General features: G+C 47.4%; 1 protein-coding gene across 8 annotated transcripts in view; it reads left to right on the top strand.

The window, feature by feature from the left end:
- The window catches only part of PDE8A (phosphodiesterase 8A), a 258,360-nt gene that overhangs the window by 234,002 nt on the left and 3,403 nt on the right, over positions 1–20,955 (top strand). For all 8 annotated transcript variants that reach the window (XM_054042371.1, XM_054042376.1, XM_054042368.1 and 5 more), the window contains exons 17-20: positions 4,264–4,462; positions 9,698–9,915; positions 11,353–11,485; positions 20,637–20,804. In XM_054042371.1, coding sequence (XP_053898346.1) covers positions 4,264–4,462; positions 9,698–9,915; positions 11,353–11,485; positions 20,637–20,804 — 718 coding nt within the window. The remainder of the gene's footprint in view (positions 1–4,263; positions 4,463–9,697; positions 9,916–11,352; positions 11,486–20,636; positions 20,805–20,955) is intronic.

Raw genomic sequence — 20,955 nt, 5'->3', positions numbered from 1 at the left:
AACCATCTCAGCCCACTAGCCGCTTATCTTGATGGCCGGGAGACAAAGTTTGCTGACCCCTGAATTATAGGGTCGGCTTATGAATGAGTTATAAAAATTTTCCATTTTTACTTATGCATCTTGGGGGAGTCGGCTTATAAACAGACTGGCTTATGATCAAGTGTATATGGTAATATCTTTTATTGGATCAACCAACTTCTGTTGGTGAGAGTAGGGTGACCAGATGTCCCGATTTTATAGGGACAGTCCCGATTTTTGGGTCTTTTTCTTATATAGGCTCCTATTTACCCCCCACCCCCGTCCCGATTTTTCACATTTGCTGTCTGGTCACCCTAGGTGAGAGAGACAAGCTTTCAGACCATACACAGCTCTTCTTCAGGTCTGGGAAAGATGCTCCCAGCATCACAGCAAAATGCAAGGGATTTGGATGGGGGCACACTCCCTGGAGGGGGCATTGAGTGCTGGGGGGCAATCCTTGGAGGGGGGTGCTGGGTGCATGGGGAGCAGTTCCTGGGTGGGGGACTGGATGCTGGAGGGGCAGTCCCTGGGAGGGGTGTTCTGCCCTGGTCAGGGCACCCTATCTCTGCAGGACAGGCACGTGTGCCAGCCCAGTGTTGGGGGGGTCTGGATGCTGGGGGGGGACAGTCCCAGTGGGGTTGCGTGATTCAGGGAATTCCCTGGCTGGGGGGGGAGGAATCTGGGGAGGGGCTGGGGGACAATCCCTGGGTTCATGGGGAGATGGATGCATGGGAGAGCTGGGTGCACTGGGGCAGTCCCTGGTGGGGGGGTGAGGGAGGCGTCCCCTCTTGGCAGACAGGGTCTGCAGCTGTGCTCTCCAGGTCACACCACCGCCCAGCCGCACCACCAACAGCAGCACAGAAGTGAGGGTGGCAATACGCCATGCCACCCTTACAATAGACTAATTCATTTTAACAGATAATGTTTTGACTTATTTTGCCAATTTAAAATGCTTGTGGTAGACATTTGCCAGTGTAGAAATGAAAGGTGCTATATTGATTTGAATCCTATAACTGTCATATAATAAATGCTAAATGTTATTTTTTTGTAGATGTGCGGGTAGTATATATATTGTGTGGATGCGGCTCACATAACACACCGAGAGCTGCATATGCAGCCCACAATGGTAAATAGGTTGAGAACCACTGATCTAGGTACTTACAAATGATTGTTTCCAGTATCTCTCCAGGTATTGAAGTTAGGCTCACAGGTCTATAATTCTCTGGGTCCTCTTTGTTTCCCTTTTTAATGCTGCAGGTACTATGTTTGCCCTTTTCCAGTCCTCTAGGACTTCACCTGTCCTCCATGAGTTCTTGAATATAGTTGCTAATAGTTCCAAGATTGCTTCAGCCTGTTCCTTAGGTACCTTAGGATGAATTTCATAAGGCCCTGCCAACTTGAATACATCTAATTTTTTCTATTTTGGCATGTGTTCCTTCCCCTTGTTAATATTAATTCTGTTGAGTATCTGGTCATCATTAACCTTTTTAGTGAAGACTGAAGCCAGATAGGCATTAAACATCTCAGCCTTCTTGATGTTATTAGCTCTCCTTCCCTGCTAAGCAGTGGACCTGCACTTTTCTTCATCTTTCTCCTGCTCCTAATGTGTTTAAAGAACCTCTTCTTATTGCCTTTTATGTCCCTTGCCATTTTGTGCCTTTGCTTTTCTGATTTTGTCCCTATATGCTTGTGCAATTCCTTTATATGCCTCCTTAGCAATAAGTCCATGTTTCCACTTTTTGTAGGATTCCTTTTTGATTCTCAGGTCATTAAAGAGCTCCTGTTAGAGCCATGTTGGCCTCTTACTGTTCTTCCTATCTTTCTTTCAGATCGGGATAGTTTGTAGTTGTGCCTTTAATATTGTGTCCTTGGGAAACTGCCAGTTCTCTTGAACTCCTTTATCCCTTAGATTTTCTTACACAGACCTTACCTGCCAATTTTTTGAGTTTATTGAAGTCTGCTATTGTCTGTATTCTGCTTCTCTCATTCTTTCCTTTGCTTAGAATCATGAAATCTATCATTTCATAGTCACTTTTACCAAAAGTGCCTTCCACCTTGAAATTCACAACCAATTCCTCTCCGTTGGTCAGATTCAAGTCTCAAATATCTCTCCCCATGGTTACTTCCTCCACTTTCTGAAAACAAAAATTTGTCCCTGATACATTCCAAGAACTTATTGGAAATTTCATGTTTTACCATATTATTTTTCCAACAGATATCTGGGTAGTTAACGGCCCTCATTGCTATCAGGTCTTGTGTTTTGGCTCTTTCTGTTCTAGAAAGGCCTCATCCACCTCCTCTTCTTGATTTGGTCGTCTATAATAGACCCCTACCAGGTTTCCCCTTTTATCTTTACCAAGAGAATTTCAGCTGGTTTGCCTCTCACCTTCTTCTGGACCCCAGAACATGTGTATATATTCTTGATGTATAATGCAACACCTCCTCCCTTCGTTCCCTGTCAGGCCTTCCTGAATAGGCTATACCCCTCTATACCAATATTTCCTCTCTCTTGGATTGAAAATACTGCTTGCTCTCTGCTTTCGGATTAGACGTTATTCCAGGCTGCTTTAATTGTCCTGTGATTTTTGTTCTCTAGTACAATGTGGGGCTTGATTCCTGCATTCCAGCTGTTGCTTCCTGAGCTGCCATGAGAAAGGAGTGCTGGAGAGAGTGTGCTGACACTCTGACCTTGTCTGCACTGTGGTGTTAGTTTTAATCTCTACATGCCCTCCCCCCCCCAAATGTCCCACCTTTGCACTACCACTGCTGTAGCTCCCCCAACATTGGCAAGAGTGGGAGCGCTAATATAAGCAAGGTACTACTGACTGGTGTGCTCTAGCACTCCCTCTGGTGGAGCTGTAACACAGATACAGCAAAAACAACAAGGAGTCTGGTGGCACCTTAAAGACTAACAGATTTATTTGGGCATAAGCTTTCGTGGGTAAAAACCTCACTTCTTCAGATGCATAGAGTGAAAGTTACAGATGCAGGCATTATATACTGACACATGGAGAGCAGGGAGTTACTTCACAAGTGGAGAACCAGTGTTGACAGGGCCAACTCAATCAGGGTGGATGTAGTCCACTCCCAATAATAGATGAGGAGGTGTCAATTCCAGGAGAGGAAAAGCTGCTTCTATAATGAGCCAGCCACTCCCAGTCCCTATTCAAGCCCAGATTAATGGTGTTAAATTTGCAAATGAATTTTAGTTCTGCTGTTTCTCTTTGAAGTCTGTTTCTGAAGTTTTTTTGTTCAATGATAATGACTTTTAAATCTGTAATAGAATGACCAGGGAGATTGAAGGGTTCACTTACTGGCTTATGTATGTTACCATTCCTGATGTCCGATTTGTGTCCATTTATTCTTTTGCGGAGGGACTGTCCGGTTTGGCCAATGTACATGGCAGAGGGGCATTGCTGGCACATGATGGCATATATAACATTAGTGGATGTGCAGGTGAATGAGCCCTTGATGGTGTGGCTGATGTGGTTGGGTCCTCTGATGGTGTCGCCAGAGTAGATATGGGGACAGAGTAGGCAACGAGGTTTGCTACAGCGATTGGTTCCTGGGTTGGTGTTTCTGTAGTGTGGTGTGTAGTTGCTGGTGAGTATTTGCTTCAGGTTGGGGGTGTTGTCTGTAAGCGAGGACTGGCCTGCCTCCCAAGGTCTGTGAGAGTGAGGGATCATTTTCCAGGATAGGTTGTAGATCGTGGATAATGCGCTGGAGAGGTTTTAGCTGGGGGCTGTATGTGATGGCCAGTGGTGTTCTGTTAACAGATACAGCAACAGTGGGATATTTGAAGAACAATGTGAATATAGACTGGAGAGGAGTGAGTAGTGCCTCTTCTCCTTGAGCAGCAAGCACTGAGTCACCTCCAATCTCTCTCTACTGCAGGAAGGTTGATGAGCCATGGAATCTTGAGGGTAGGCTGGTGGGGGACACAGAGCCCTGAGAGAGACAGAAGACTCCCTGAAACAAAAATTGTAAATGGATTTACCAGGAGAATAGAACCTGTTTAGTATTTTAATAATTCTCAGGAACTTCCAGAAGTATCCGTCCCAAATATTGTCGTTAGGTGGAAGCTTTCTACAAATCTTGAGTATATTTCTATGAACAGTTGAACTGTTATACTTAATCTAACATATCAACAGTTTAGAAATGCTTTCTCTGTTAGTCTCATTTGCTCTGTCTAGTTTTCCTTCTAACTCATTTGTTTTAAAACTTTCTGTTTGTTTTTCTCTCCAGGCCTTTGGTTTATCTTGGTCTCAAAATGTTTGCTCGCTTTGGAATCTGTGAATTCCTAAACTGTTCAGAATCAACTCTGAGGTCGTGGTTACAAGTTATTGAAGCCAACTACCATTCCTCCAACTCCTATCATAATTCTACTCATTCTGCAGATGTCCTGCATGCCACTGCCTATTTCTTATCCAAAGAAAGGGTAAAGGTAAGTGTACAGTTATAAGAAATACAGTAGAGGTGGAAAATACATGAGTAGTGGGAACACTAGCAGAAATCAACCCTAATAACTGATATATAGGGCCAGAACTTCAGCTGATGTAAATCAACATAGTACTTGTGAAGTCAAGGGAGCTATGCTGATTTACACAAGCTGAGGAGCTGACTTATAGTATATTAGATAAGAAATTATGTCTGGTAGTAGTTTGCAGCACCACAGAGCTGAGCTGTACTTGGAAGGAGCTAGAGAAAGCCTCCTTTTAAAAGAAAACAATCCATTACAGTCACCTCAGCAGTGTGAAAGTCAAATGGATGAGCAACATTTTCTCATTGGAAATATACTCTCCAACAGGTCTTTAAAATAAAAGCCCATTTAAGGCTGCTTTGCACCACACCATCAGAACAAAGCAGCCTTCTTCCCTGTTTGTCCTTTCCCAGGAGGATCACCCCCATATAGGGGATACCCAGGTGTCATGGAGAAAGCATAGCAGCTCCAATGCCAAACCTGGCCCTTTGCTATTGCCAACATCAGTGGTGTGGTGGCAAAAAAAGAAGCACGTCTGGGGTTTCCTTACGCCCTGTGACCATATTGGTCCATTGGGGCCTGTGATGGGGTGTGTACCTCCCACAGGCCCTGACAGGGTTTGTGTGGGCCTTAGAGGAGCCTGGCTGCACATGGAGGGAAAGCCAGACTTAATTGAACATGAAGATCAGCTCGGCAGGAGCTGGTGACTATGAAGCCAGGACATTTGCAGCAGAAAGAGGCTGTGGGGAGAGAGTCTGCAGTCACTCTCTGGGAGAATAGAAGAGGTAGGCAGCAGTACAAGGAGGCAGCAAGAAGTCTGAGGGAGAAAACCTGGACTTCCAACTGCAGGATTCCTGGACTGGCACCCAGAGTAGAGGGTGGGCCTGGGGATTCCCCTACTAGCCACTGAATAAGATGAGGTGAAACCCCCTGAAGTAATGGGTGTAAGGACTGGAGCCCAGAGACAGGCGGAAGACCTGCTGTAAGGTCACTGGACTGCATCTGGGTTGGACTCTTCGTTACACCAGAAGGGGTGGACTAAAGTGTAACCTGGCTGCAGGGCCAAGTTGCGGGAAGAAAGACGACCACAACGACAGAGCAACTATCAGCAGGGGGCACCTTACAGGGAGACAGCCGCTGTGCCACGTCCAGCCAATGGAGGTGAGCCTGCGGTGAGGGAATCCTTTACAGTTACAGGACCATTGGCTGCTAGTGTAAATTAGAACTGCTCTAAAATATACTGGGAGAACAGACTGGCATACAGCTGGCCTGGGATCTGGGGAGTGCAAAAATAAACTAAAGCCACACTTACACGCACGTGCCCTGTGGCATTGGGTGGTTCTCTGCCACAGCTTTGGACCAAACTTCCTATCCTGAATTGGCCTCCCTGAGCCTATTGCTAGTGGTGGAACCTTGCTCAAAGGGACATCATTTGTGATTGTAAACAAGTTTCTAACCTCTCATTAAAACTGGTGTATGTATTATAACCTGGAGCTGCAGCTCATTAACCTGCTCTCCAGAGGCCGACTCTCAGGCAGTATATGCCAAGGAGGAGAGAGAATTTCACTGGAAGTTTTCAATCCTCAAGTTGCCAGGGTTTGGTTGCCTTCCCGTGACTATCTATGACAAACAGATGTGATCTGGAATCATTCCAATGCCAAAGAAGTGTGACTGCCCTTCCCTTTTTGAAAAAGTTTTTTATTCATCTGCAGGATGCACAGAAAAAGAAAAATTGTAATAAACAAAAACAAAGGAGATACCGCATGTATATGAGCAGTTACAGCCTCAGCAGTTTTGTTAACTCCAATTCAAGCTTAACTGAGTAGAAGAATGCCAGATTCTGACACCCATACTCACACTGAGTAATATCTTACTCCTTGAATAGACCTATTGAGATCATTGGGACTACGTGCCAAGTCAGGTGCTACTCAGTGTGAATAAGGGTTGCCGCTTTACTGCAGTATTTCTGGGCCAGATTCTTGATTGAGCATTAACAAAAATCATATCTGGGCCACAAAATAATGAAACAGTGTTTGTAGAACTGTGTTTTCATTGGTGTGCAGTAGGGTTTAGCATGACAGAACTAAGATTAGCAATGTGACATCAATGTATGATGGACTGTAAATTCATCCAAAGCTGGACAGAACATAGCGATCTCATCAAACAAAGGGAATAAGCCTGAGACATATTGCTGTTGCTCCATAGAGTCTATAGGGAAGAGTACATAGATAAGGAAAGCATCCTGGATTTCCACGTGGACTGCGTCAGCCATGGCTTCACTGTTCTTGTTCTCTCTGTATGCCCAGGTATCATGAAAGAAGTATTGCAAGCAGGTGCTGGTTTGTTGAGCTGAAATTTTGATAATCCAATTAAAGCTGGAGTTTACAAGTTGTTCCTGATGGCCCCAATGTGGTTGGTTTGTTGGTTTCCATAGATTGCTGATGCAAGTACTAATTAACCTCTACAATTGGTGTATGTCGTATAAGGGCCCGTTAACGCTAGCAATGCAAGTGGACCTGCTACAATTGAGGGCTTGTCTATACGGCCCAACGGTGCAGACTAAGGGGGTATCAGTTGCAGTGCACACTAGAGGGTTGCGGTGTAACTACCCCATGTAGACCCTGCTAGCACCTAGTTCATGCTAACGTAGTCCTGTTTGAAACTATGTTAACACAAACTAGGTACCTTTTCATTTGCACTGGCCATGTCAAAGCAGGGCAGTTTACAGCACAAAACTTTATAGCACACACCGCAGCTCTCACTCCTGTAGTCTGCACAGCCGGACCATATACACAAGCCCCGAATTAACACAATAGAACCACATTTAATGGAGTGCGTCTTTCTTTGGGAAGGTGTGGCTTTTTTATGGACGGCTGTTGTATATTGGTGGATAATTCAATGCATTGCTTTGGTGGCTAATTTTTGGGACCAAATCCCGAAGTCTCTATTCAGGCTGAACGTCCATTGAAGTAAGAGAACTACAGGATTTTCTCCATAAATTGAAAGCTCAAGCCATTGGTTGTGTGGGAAGATCCAGTGGCGGGGAAGGGGATAGGAGGGAAGGACTCCATCTCCCCCATCAGCAGGCTGGAATAGCCCCACAGATCATTTATGCCCCTTATGCAGGGTTTTATGCATACGTTTAGATCCCCTGATCCCGTCCGTGAACCATCCCCAAGACCTCATTTCATGCCAATCTGTTTGCAGCTGGCATGGAGAACCCCTGTTGTGGCTCTCCTGGGGTGAAGATGCACCCCTTTACAGCCTTTCCATCTGCCATCCCTTACTCCCCCTCCTCCCTAGTCCAACTGCAGGGCTTACGGAGTTCTGAGACCCTTACGTGGAGCCCTTTGCACTTGGGTGAATTTCAGCCTGAGTGAATTGTAGATATTCACACTTCCCATAAATGCCCAAAATGAGACAAAGTGACTGCTGTACCATATCAAAGAGGGCAGTGCTGAGAAGATGCAGATTTCCTGCTCTCTGCTAACTACTGCCTACGCTACTAAAGGCCTTCTAAGGCCAAAACAAAAGCTGCACAATTTTAGACATAAAGCACAGTGGATGGTGCATCCCAAGAAGCTTGCAGATGTAAAGAGGCCCATACCCCCCAACCTTACAGCGGGAAAAAGATCAGAACATATTAACTCCAGAAAATACAGCCCCAGAGCCAGTGAGGAGCATTGAGGCTCCACCAGAAAATAAGGAATGCCTTGCACTGGGCCATGGGGCGGGCGGAAAGCATCATTGAGAATGTAATTATCTCCAGTCGTCAAAATGTAACAGAGATAACTATTGCACTGGGTAGGGTGCTACTCAGGGCCGGCTCCAGCATTTCTGCCGCCCCAAGCAAAAAAAAAACCGGCGACAGCAATTGGGAAAAAAAAAAAAAGCCGCGATCGGCGGCGGCAGTTCGGCAGCGGGTCCTTCGCTCCTAGAGGGAGCCTGCCGCCCCCGAATTGCCGCACGTGCCGCCCCTCTCCCTTGGTCGCCCCAAGCACCTGCTTGTTATACTAGGGTTACCATATTTTGAGTGTCCAAAAAGAGGACACTCCACGGGGCCCCGGCCCCTCCCCCAGCCCCGCCTCTGCCCCAACTCTACCCCTTCCCCAAAGTCCCCGCCCCAACTCCGCTCCCTCCCCTGCATTTGATTCGCGGGAAGCCTGAAGCAGGCAGCAGGTAAGCGGGGGAGGGGTGGGGAAGGAGGCGCGGCCCAGTCTGAGCCCCCACCCCCCCCCCCCAACCGAGCGGCTCTCTCCGGCGGCCGGCCCTGGCCCCAGCGTCTCCAGCCTGGCTCGGCTCGGGCCCTGGAGTGACGGCCCCGGGCCAGCCCCCGGCCGAGCACCCCTGGCCCAGCACTGCCGGCCCCAGCCCCCGGGCCAGCACCCCCGGCCCAGGCCCCGGCCCAGCACCGCCAGCCCCCGGCCCCGCACCCCCGGGCCCCGGGCCAGCCCCCGGCCCAGCACCGCCAGCCCAGCACCGCTGGCCCCGGCCCAGCCCCCGGCCCAGTACCCAGCGGCGCTGGCCCCTCCCTATTTTCCCGGACATGTCCGGCTTTTTGGGATTTCCCCCCAGACGGGGATTTGAGGCCCAAAAAGCCGGACATGTCCGGGAAAATCTGGACGTATGGTAACCCTAGTTAAACTGGTGCCTGGAGCCGGCCTTGGTGCTACTTAGTCAGGCTGCTGGCCAGGTCATGGGACCGAGACTGCTCTTAGACAGGAAAGTACATCTTCACTCATCCTGCAGAACTCCATAGCTGATTCTGAACTCAGCAAAAATTGGCCTATCGTACATGATTTTTTAATATTTTTTGCCAAAAACGGACCTGTTTTCTGTCAAAACGGAACCATTTTTGAGCAGCAACAGACCTTTTTCCAGGTCAGAATACTCATTTTTTAGTGAAGGCGGTTTCTGCCATGGCAGAACGCGGAAACTCAATTTTACAGGTTTGATGCATTTTGTCCAAATTGTGAATAAAGTAAAATTTAGAGGACACAAAATGTCCAAAAATGTCATGGAAAGTTCCATGAAGCCTACAGTGAACTTTTCGTGGCTTTTTAGAACATGGAACCCTAAAAGCAATCTGCAGAATCCTGCCTTTTGCCTTTAAGCAGCTCAGTTTAACCTTTAAGGACCCGTGCAGGATTTCTAGTGATTCTTCCAGGAAACCTAAATGTCCCTGACTTCTCTTTCCAGCAAACTCTGGATCCAATTGATGAGGTTGCTGCTCTCATTGCTGCCACTGTCCATGATGTGGATCACCCAGGAAGAACAAACTCCTTTCTGTGCAATGCGGGGAGTGAACTAGCGATCCTGTACAATGACACCGCGGTGCTAGAGAGCCATCATGCGGCGCTGGCTTTCCAGCTCACCACACGGGATGATAAATGCAATATCTTTAAAAACATGGAGAGGTGAGTTGAAAATATGGGACATTTATCAGTCCATTAACCACCGTATTCTTCTTCTTCATATCTTACGGCAACATAAAGAAATGCAAGCAAACACACTAGAGGGAAATCGCAGCTTCTGGAGGGGTGGAGTTAGCCCCTTGGTAGGTTTGCTCATGAAACAATACCGATCTCTCTCATACTGCAGAGAATGCCAAAATCTAAATGATAATGTTGATGATAATGATTTGTATTGCCACAGAACCCAGGAGCCGTAGGCCTGGGCCAAGACCCCACTGTCCTAGGCGCTGCACAAATACAGAACAAGGAGCTTACAATGTAACTCTCGATATGAACACTTTCGCTGTTTTTATAGCATTAAAATAAGGGCAAATCTGGTTGCTTGTAAATTGGTGTCAGTGCCGCTTTGAAAAATCCATTTTATATCATTTGACCTCTAGGGCCAAGCAATGGTTGACCTGTGCACGTAACTGGATGGAAAGGGGAGCCCCTTCCCCTCAGCACACCAGACTAGTTGGCAGGTGTAATATGGCTGGCTGATGGCTAAAGGGAGAGGCTGCTGCATTTTGGGGTGGGAGCATGACCATAGCTCCACTCTCCCTACTCACCCAGCTATGTTAGCAAGAGAGTGATGGCGGAAGCTCGGCTGGAGCAAGACCCTCTGCTAAGTGTGCTGCCAGAGCACCATGGGAGGCATGTGCAGACATAGTGTCTCCTGGCAGCACTGCTGAGGAGTTGGCATCTCCTCTCCCATCCAGCACGTGCAGCTCTTAGAGAGACAAAACTGTGCCCCTAAGGTATAATTCACTGCACGCCACTGTACAAAAGGAATAGCATAGATTCACCTTACCAGTCCCTTCTCTCTGTCTCTCCCTTCCCCTCCCCATCTCTGGGACACCAGTGCTCTATAGTGCCAAGTATCAGGAAAAAGAACAGGAGTACTTGTGGCACCTTAGAGACTAACAAATTTATTAGAGCATAAGCTTTCGTGGGCTACAGCCCACTTCTTCGGATGCTGTAGTCCACGAAAGCTTATGCTCTAATAAATTTGTTAGTCTCTAAGGTGCCACAAGTACACCTGTTCTTTTTGCGGATACAGACTAACACGGCTGCTACTCTGAAAAGTATCAGGAGGTAGCCGTGTTAGTCTGTATTCACAAAAACAACAAGGAGTCCGGTGGCACCTTAAAGACTAACAGATTTATTTGGGCATAAGCTTTCATGGGTAAAAAAAACTCACTTCTTCAGATGCATGGAAGAAGTGAGGTTTTTTACCCACAAAAGCTTATGCCCAAATAAATCTGTTATCTTTTAAGGTGCCACCGGACTCCTTGTTGTTTTAATGCTCTATAGTATTTTTTTCAGAGCGATTCAGTTAGTTTAAGCAAGCAGCCCTTAGTGAATGAGCCCTCATGTCTAATTGTTTCCTTCTTTAAACAGGAATGAATATCGAACCCTTCGTCAAGCCATTATTGATATGGTCCTAGCAACAGAAATGACAAAGCACTTTGAGCATGTCAACAAATTTGTCAACAGCATTAATAAACCCTTGGCAGCACTAGAAGAAAATGGGGTAAGCAAAACAACAAATTCTCCTTTAATTAACAGGCAGACAAAAGGGGATTGAGGCACTCGCGCTACTGGTAACGGGATGTACCTAGACAGTATGGTGATTGGCCCACTGGAAATACAGAGAGAGTTTTTCACCTCTAAGTCACTGGTCTGAATGCACATAAGTTAGATCGGTCATCACAGTTTTGCAGGTTAATTGGGCTAATTTGGACATCTCTTACACTGCAATGTGGTGATGTTTTCCCAAAGCCAGCAGTATGTTTGGGACTCATTAACTCATCAGAGTACTTATAGGAAACAGATTTTCTTGTTAAAAATGGGATGATTCCAGAAAAACTGAATGGGTGGTAATCCAAACACCTTTTGGCTACTAACATTTGATGACTGTGTAGTAACCTTTATGACAGCGGTTCTCAACTGGGGGTCTGCGCCCCCCTGGGGGTCCATGAGCTCTTTCAGGGGGGCCGTGGAGCCCCACCACTGAAACCTGGTGCCCCAAGCCCTCCCACTGAAACCTGGTGCCCCGAGCCCCGGCGCTGAAGCCGGCACCCCCCCTTCCCCAGCCGGGAGAGGCGCGGGGCTGAAACTGGTAACTCCTACCCCAGCCAGGAGCAGTGTGGGGCTGTAGGCGGATCCCTCCCAAGCCCCCAAAGCCGGGAGCAACGTGGGGCTGAAGCCAACAACCCTCCCTTCCCCAAGTTAGGAGTAGCAGGGGGCTGAACCCCAGCGCCGCACCCCTCCTTCCCCCCACTGAAGCTGGGAGCTGCATTGGGAGCCCCCCTGCCAGGGCTGGCTCCAGCATTTCTGCCGCCCCAAGCAAAAAAAAAAAAAAAAGCCGCGATCGGTGGCGGCAGTTCAGCGGCAGGTCCTTCGCTCATAGAGGGAGTTAGGGACCTGCCGCCCCCGAATTGCCGCAGGTGCTGCCCCTCTCCCTTGGCCGCCCCAAGCACCTGCTTGTTAAGCTGGTGCTTGGAGCCGGCCCTGCCCCCTGCCCGTACACAGCCCCTAGTTACCCTGTGCCTGCACTCTGAGCTACCCCCTTGCCCACACACAGCCCCTAGCTACCCCCTCCCTGCACCCTGAGCTACTCCCTTCACTTCACACAGCCCCTATCTACCCCCTCCCTGCACCCTGAGCGGTTTTCAAACTTTTTGAACTGAGCCCCCCCCCTTTGAGTTATATTTTTTAATTGCGTCCCCTCATAGCCCAGACAGGCTGGGTGGCCTCCTGAATGAATCAGCGGGTGGCGGTGGTGCTACCTCCCTGGACCCTGCTGTACGGAGCTGGCTCGAGCCCCTCCAGCCCTTGCTCCCCCCCCAAATAGAAGTAAAATTATGTCTGTGCCCAAGGATCCCCCGACACACACACACCCGGCCTGGAGCCCCGCACTCTTCCCCTCCCCATCCCCACCGGGCCCTGGCGTTTTTACAGCATGTTGAGGCAGGGCTCAGCAAGAACAAGGTTGGAACCCTGCTCTATGAGATATAGTGGGGGTCTCTCTCCAGCACCCAGAGGAGATGACAAGTGTCCCTTCTGGAAACCCATCATCACAGTTGGCAGTGACTGGTATCACTGTTGGCCTTTCCTGCAAAGGGGCCAAGGACCAGGGCCGGATTCCCCATTAGGCACAGTAGGCATGTGCCTAGGGGCGCTGGCATTCTAGGGGAGTCTAAAAATTCAAATTTTGCTGCTCCTGGGTCCCAGCAAGGGGCGCAGCCTGCTGAGGAGGAGATGTTCCTACGCAGCCCTGCTGGAGCGCTCCTCACTCAGCCTGGCGGACAGAGTCACCTTCCAGTGGGGCCAATGAGCACGGCCGGAGGGCATGTCTTGGGAGAGTGAGTCTCTGGGGGTGCTTGTGGGGGGGCTCTGTGCAGTTGGGGGGTTCTGTGTGGGGCACTGGGAAGTTGTGGTGGGGCTGTGTGAGGGTGCTGGGCAGTTGGGGGGTCTGTGGGCAGCGTAGCACCTAAAAGTTAAAAGTGGCAGGGTACCCCTGCTGCCCACGGAGGTTAGGAGCTCCGAGACGCTGTGGGCGGTGGTGGCCCCCAGAGCTCCGAGTTGCCGCGGGCACTAAGGTAACCCCGCAGCTCCCGTCGGTGGCATCCTGCAGCTCGGAGCTGCCGCAGGCGGCGTGGTGGGGCTCTGAGCTCCTGCACCTAGGGGCGCCCAAGATGTAAATCTGGCCCTGCCAAGGACTGAGTGGGAACAGAGACTGAATTACATCCTTAGAGTTGGATGCTCAGGGTCAGGATGTGAGCCCATTGTGGAGCAGTGTGGGGATGTGTATACTGAGCTGACCACGTGGCACGTGCTCTGTAAATAAAAGACAGCAGTTTTCAGTGCTGTCAGTCTGGCAGCAGTTGTGAGTCTTTTAAAGATTTTTTTAAGACAGTGGGTAGAAGATATGATTGTGGTATTCAGTATCATATAGGCACAATCAGTAGCCAACTGGAATCCTGTGGACTCTACAAAATTGCCTGTTAGGAAATCGTTCTTTAAAAAACAAAAACAAACAAACCAGTTTGAATAACAGCTGCAGCTAGCAGTTCTGTTGCCAGGGTAAGTGGAGTGCAATTTTGTTGGAATGGTTTCTGCAAAGAGAAGAGTTTCAAAAGCTGTTATATCAAAGTTTATACCCCAACAGCACTGCTGGCAAAGCCCCATTACAGTAGCTGAAAGGATTTTAAAAGTGTTTTCCTGATGTAGTCAGAGCAGTTTTTTGTAAAGCTGTAGCTGTGAACTCTGTGTTGAACGGTGGGGGCAGTGCTTCTGTGGCATAAGAGATTAGGGGAGATGCAGGTCTGGTATTCACCCATATTCTGCCTGTGCAGTCATGCTCTCTCTCAAGGTGTTTGGAGCTTTGATACGGTCTTTATTTACATGATCACATACTGGTGTGTTTTTTTTTTCATCCAATCAGTGTTCCTCCACCACTTGGCTCCTGGTCCTAGACTCTTTGCCCAGCCAGTCCCAATTCTCCTCTCCCCCCACATCCTGTCTCCTCATAAGATTTATCTTCCCTCCCTGCCTACTTCTTTTCACTCACTCACTGGTTCTCAGTCCCAGGGCTTGGCTACACTTGCAAGTTAGAGCGCATTAAAACAGCCCTGGGCTCCCTAGCTCACTACCCGTCCACACTGGCAATGCATGTAGAGCGCGCTCTGACTCCAGGGCTCCTGGTACTCCACCTCGGCGAGAAGATTAACAGTTGGTGCGCATTGGCTGGAACGCCCGGGCATCAGTGTGAACGAGGTGTTGCATTAGTGCGCTCTGATCGGCCCCTGGAAACATCCCATAATCCCCTTAAGTCAAGTGGCCACTCTTGTCATTGTTTTGGAATCACTGCAGGCATGCCGATATGCCCTTTGAAAGCTCCATTTCTGACAGCCAGCATGCCTATCTGCTCCGAGACAAAGCAACCATTACTGTGGAATGCTGTGTGAGAGAGAGAGAGAGGCTGGGGTGGGGGAGTCTGTTGCTGTGTGAACTTACAAGACAGCATGCTGACATGCTCTCAGCCCCCCAAAAACCCACTCTCTCTCCTCCCACATACACACAACACACTCCCTGTCACACTCCACTGCACGCCTCCCATTTGAAAAGCACGTTGCAGCCACTTGCATGCTGGGATAGCTACCACAATGCACTGCTCTCTGTGGCCGTTGCAAGAGCTGCTAAGATGGCTACACCAGTGCGCTGTGCGCTGTCAGTGTGGACAGATTGTAGCGCTTTCCCTTCTGCGCTCTACATCTGCAAGTGTAGCCATGCCCCCAGTCTCCTTGCCCAACCAGTTCCAATGTCCTCTGCCCTCCTGTAGCTCCCAGTCCCACTCTCCTTGTTAAGCGAGTCCCAGTCTCCCCCATGAACTCCCCGTCCCAGTTTCCCTCTCTGTCAACCTGCAGTCCCAAGCACAAATACCCTCGATCTTGTCCCAGCATAACCCTCCTACCCCATCCCAGATCTGGCTCTTGTCCACTCTGCATTTGAATCATGCAGCTTTCTCCTCCGCACAGCCCCGCAGGGGTGAGGAGTGGGGGTGTCATTGATAGCAGTGGAGAGGCAGGCTCCCTGCTGTCAGTTCTGGACTTGGACTTGGCCTGGCCCAGAGCAGCCAGGAACTTCAATTACAAGGAATGACCTGCTCAACCCCAGGCTGGAGCAAGAACAGAGTAGATGGAATCTTTGAGCAATTAAGCTGTGAAGCGCTAGCAAGTCTCTACTGAGCTTGTGCAAACTGTGATTTTTTTCAAATGTTTGCAATTTGGCCAAATTTGGGTGGATCTTCACAGGGACAGCAAAGGCATATCCTTGACTCAAAGGCCACCTCCTGCCGAATTTCAAATCCCTGCTCCAAAGCATGGGGGCCCTAGAGCTTCTCAAAGAAAAGGTTGCCAGAATTTTTGAATATCAGCAAAACCAACATTTTTTCCTTTACCTTGTTTTTAGAAATGGCTAAGATTTTACAAAACATTTCAGCCGGAAGTATCCACCAGCTAGGAAATATTTCAGACCAAACGATTAAAGTTTGGCAAAGTTACAAGCAAGTGAAAACACAGGGTCTTACAATAGATCAGGGGTCAGCAACCTTTAAGAAGTGGTGTGCCGAGTCTTCATTTATTCACTCTAATTTAAGTTTTCGTGTGCCAGTAATACATTTTAATGTTTTTAGAAGGTCTCTTTCTATAAGTCTATAATATATAACTAAACTATTGTTGTATGTAAAATAAATAAGGCTTTTAAAATGTTCAAGAAGCTTCATTTAAAATTAGATTAAAATGCAGAGCCCCCTGGACCGGTGCCCAGGACCTGGGCAGTGTGAGCCACTGACAATCAGCTCGCGTGCCGCCTTTGGCACATGTACCATAGGTTGCCTACACCTGCAATAGATAGTGTCTGGCAATCTTAATAATGGGCAGCAGTACCACCCAGGCTAAAATTATATTTTTAAACTATCAAATGGTCTCGCTTTCATTTTGCCTTTTTTGTAATTTTAGTAATTTATGTTTTTGACAAATTATATTTTACTTAAGAACTACAGTAAGAAATAATCAAACTCTCTTTAATTGTTTTATTGGGAAAATGCTGACAGATATTTTAATGGACATATATGGCCAGTAAAACCAAAAGAGAATTTTTAGGCTAAAAACCAATCTATTCAATTCCAGGACTTTAATGACCATGAAAAAATAACTTTCATAGACTTTACGGCCAGAAGGGACCATTGTGATCATCTAGTGTGAGTTCTTGCACATTGCAGGCCAGAGAAACTCGCCCACCCACTCCTGTAATAGACCCAGAACCTCTGGCAGAGTTACAGAAGTCAAAACAGTCAAAACCTTTGATAAAAGAAGCATCAAGCTGCAAAACACAGTTCTGCAAATGATTGTACAGCACAGACTTGATACTGAATATTATTTTGTTCCTCCAATAAAAGGGGTTGTTAACATGTTTTGGGTAATTGCAGAGTATTTTTGGATAATAAAGGTAATTATAGTAAGTGCTTGGAACATAGGGATCCTTTTGACACTACAAATAAAAAGATAAAGAATTTTTAAAATAATAACACAACCCCCAAGTGGATGTTAAATAAACACCTGTGAAATATAAGCCAGACCCTTTAGCTGTTAGGCTACACAACGTCCAGGTGTTAAATTAGCTTAGCATCCATGAATGCAACAGAAATGTAATGAGGTTAAGGGCTAGTCTGAGGCTTTCAAGCTGCTCTGAGAAAGGGAAGTGTAGCGCACAGCTGCATGGTCCCGGGAGCAGACCAGAGTACAAACGGACTCGACTGTCACAATTCCTCCTGGGCTGCTGCTCCTTTGCTCTGAGGAGGAGTATAGTACTTCACAGGTTGCTCCTTCCTGTGAGCCTCACCGGGCAGCAAGGAGGGCAGAACTAAAGCTCCGCTTCACTCACTGCTTCTGCAGCGACAGTCCCAGGCTGAGCCGGGAAGAAAGTTCTCTGGGCTGGGGGAAGGGGCTTACAATATCACACTCCTCTGTGAGATCAAATGGCAGCAGTGACAAGCCCTACACACATACAGGTTAGACGGGAGTCAAACCAAGTCTAAATGCTGCCCTGGCTTACATCCTGTGCAGCCCCATTGATTTCACGGGCAAAACCTGTGCCAAAGGGTCTGGTCTTGTTCCTAGCAGTTTGACCTGCTGCGTGCACATTTTCTGGAGAAAAATAGGGCTTAATTTGCTGTTTGACTTAAATAATCAAATCAAAGTGTTTCCCTCATTTGAGCTGAGTATTTCTCCAAACTGCAGACTCCTGTAAAAATGTTTATGATGTTTGAGTAGGTAAAACGACTAATTTGCAGGGCTTGTTATTGGCAGGACACTACACTCCAGCAGATCTTCCCTCGAGTTTGGTCCTGTATTTGGTAGCAATGGCAGCGTGCTTCTCTGAGCTTGGCTTTGGATCACAGCTGTGACTCAACGGAGTGTTTGTTGGCAAGCTGCCATCTGTTTGTTCCATGGGACAATTCCCCTTTTTTAGTCCTTTCTGTACATATTTGTTCAAAGGGCCATGATGAGAAGTTGTTAGGTTTGCTCCTTGTCTTCTTTTGTGTCATAAACTGACAGAATCCATCCCAGCTCCAGCATCCTTTATCCTCCGATTTCCCTTCATGATGTCACCTAAGCTTGTGACAGGAAGCCTAGATCTGGCCTGCAGAGACACCTCTGTGCTCTCAGCAGGACGCTGGAACTAAGCTCTGTTAGCAGAATCTATTCCCAAGACAGCCGCATCCTCTGAGTAGAACCAGAGCTTTGGTTTGGACAGGTTCCAGATCACAGAAGCAAAAATCCTTTCTCAGCTCCTGGAGATGTACCTATTGATCTCTGCTGTCATTTACTGAATGATCTCTAATAATTTTCAGCAGTTAAAATTTTTTTTAAAGCGTCAGTGTCTAATTTGGTTTTGCTGTGGTTTATCAGTGTGGCCCTGCAGGAAGAACTTTCTTCCCTGTAATTAACAATGTGCACTAGTAAAAGCTCAGAACAGTGGGAAATTCAGATTCCACCCTGGCTGACCTCAATGTGGTGTTTACTTTTGTGCAATGGAGTGTGGAATTCTGCCTAGTTGGTACCTCTTGTACAAATAGATGTAGGAGCTGGCTGCATTATTAGTGTTGTAATTGTCAGGATTACCGTAATGCTAGAAGGCCCAGGAGTGGACCAGAACCCCATTGTGCTAGGCACTGTGCAAACAGAGAACAAAAGATGGTCCCTGCTCCAGAGAGCTTACAATCGAAATATAAGGTAAGAGATAACAGATGGATGCAGATAGACAGGGAAGAACAAGGAAACAATATTGGTCAGAATGATAGGCTATGGTCTTAGCACACTAGCAGCCTAACCATTGTCAAGTTTTTTGGTAGGCATCTCAGCAAAGGAGAAAATTAAAAAGGAAGATGTGCTACCATGCTTCACATCTGCATTCCTCACAAAGGCCTCATCCAGCTCCAACTGAAGTCAATGGCAGTTTTTCCACTCACTTCAGCAGGGGTTGGAGTGGGCCCAAAGTACAGTTAGGTCAGTGAAGGAACAGCTGAAGTGACTACTCCATATGCAGTAGCCACACTTTGTGTTTAAAGATCAATGGAGATCAAATGAGGGCAAGGTACAAAATTAGGGAAACAGAACAAAAGCTTGTTTCTTGGGAGACATGTTGGACAAGTGAAGATTACTCTGGCCTGGGAACTAAGAGAGCTGGGTTCTATTCTCAGCTCTGCTACTGACCTGCTGTGTCACCTTGGGCAAGTCACTTCACCTTTCTGAGCCTTAATTTCCCCAGCTATCAATGGGAATTGCTGTGACTTCCCTTCCTTTGTGAAGCACTTGGAGATTTATACATGGGAAGTGATAGCTAAATGTTAAATATTATTATTATTGGCGGCACCACATTTGAATCCATTATCCAGAGCTAACCCAGGGTACATCTACACTGCAAAAAATAATAAAGACCCACAGCAGTGAGTCTCAGAGCCTGAGTTAACTGACAAGGATTAGCGTTACAGGGCTAAAAATAGCAGTGTAGACATTCGGGCTCCAGACAAAGCCTGAATGTCTATGCTGCTCTTTTTAGCCCAGCAGCGCCAGCCCAAGTCAGTTGACCTGGGCTCTGAGACTCAGTGCTGCGGGTATGTTTTTTGCAGTGTAGTCATACCACCAGGCAACAGCTCAAGCTATGCTGCACTCTGTTGGGTGGATTTTTAGGCATCTCAGCCTTGATTCCCTACCCCTAGAAACAATTTTAATCAGAGCTCCATAGTAAAGGTAGCTTCGGCCCCAGCTCATAAAAGGCCGACCCAATCTTGCAGCTCTCAACTGTGTGAACTGTCCCACTGGACAGAAACCTACATAGTGCAGGCTGGGGTCCATATTCTAAACAAGTGTCCCTTCACCACTCTCCGTAACTGCGTAGGAAAAGCTAATCAAATGCAGGGTTTTTTTAATGAATTTATCTGATAGTGATGAAATCCAAAAAACAGATCATTTGCATTATAAGCCAAGTAAGCCAGGCACCGTAGGGAGGGGGAGGATGGAAAACCAGGTGCATGGGATGGGAAGAGGGAGCTGGCCCTGGGAGCAGTACTGCTGTCACAGTAGTTTTTAATCATGATAATGAGACCTGCTAGCACTGACCGGGCATGCATCTAGTCCCAGCCTTTTCCTAAACAGTTGTTTGCTCCACTGCTAACATGTAACTCAGTGTGTTTTTGTGGGGTTTTTTTCAATTATCATCTTAATCCTGCAATGGAAAATTATATACATCTGTCTATGTAGTTACATGGCCTTTGTACTATCTGCACATTAATGAATTTATCCTCACAGCACTCCTGAGATGGGAATGGAGCCACAGAGAGACTCAGTGACTTACCCAAGCTCACACACTAGGTCTGTGACAGCGCCAGGAATGGACCCTAGAGCTCCAGAGTCCCAATCCAGTGCCTTAACCACACAACCATCCTTCCTCTTGATTTGATGCATTTGAGCACCTGGAATTGTCTTCAGTGAAGCATGCAAGGAATGCAGGACTGGGTCCCTGCGGGATACACTGGAAACATTCCCGAAGTAGAAAATGTTTTAATGTCTGTTTACAGAAAATGCTGATTTGTTGTTTTTAATTTTGAAATGTTGCAGAGTAATAATGGTGATGGAGATTCAGTCAAAAACGTTCTCACGTCTCCTGAAAATCGCATACTTATCAAACGTATGTTGATAAAGTGCGCTGACATTTCCAATCCATGCAGACCCCTAGAGCAGTGCATTGAATGGGCCGGTCGCATCTCTGAGGAGTACTTTGCACAGGTAAGATAGCTGGAGAAGACTAAAAATTCTACCTGAGCACTTCTTTTGACAGGATGGGAGGAATCAGCAAACGGACTCTACTTATATCCAAACAAGATCTTAAGGCTACACTATTAATTTGTTTATATTTTATAATAGTTGTTCATCACCA

Source organism: Malaclemys terrapin, chromosome 10 (assembly GCF_027887155.1).
Source record: "Malaclemys terrapin pileata isolate rMalTer1 chromosome 10, rMalTer1.hap1, whole genome shotgun sequence".
Classification (NCBI taxonomy): Eukaryota; Metazoa; Chordata; order Testudines; family Emydidae; genus Malaclemys; species Malaclemys terrapin.
The sequence above is the reverse complement of the archived record's forward strand: the minus strand, read 5'-3'. Positions and strand labels throughout refer to the sequence as shown.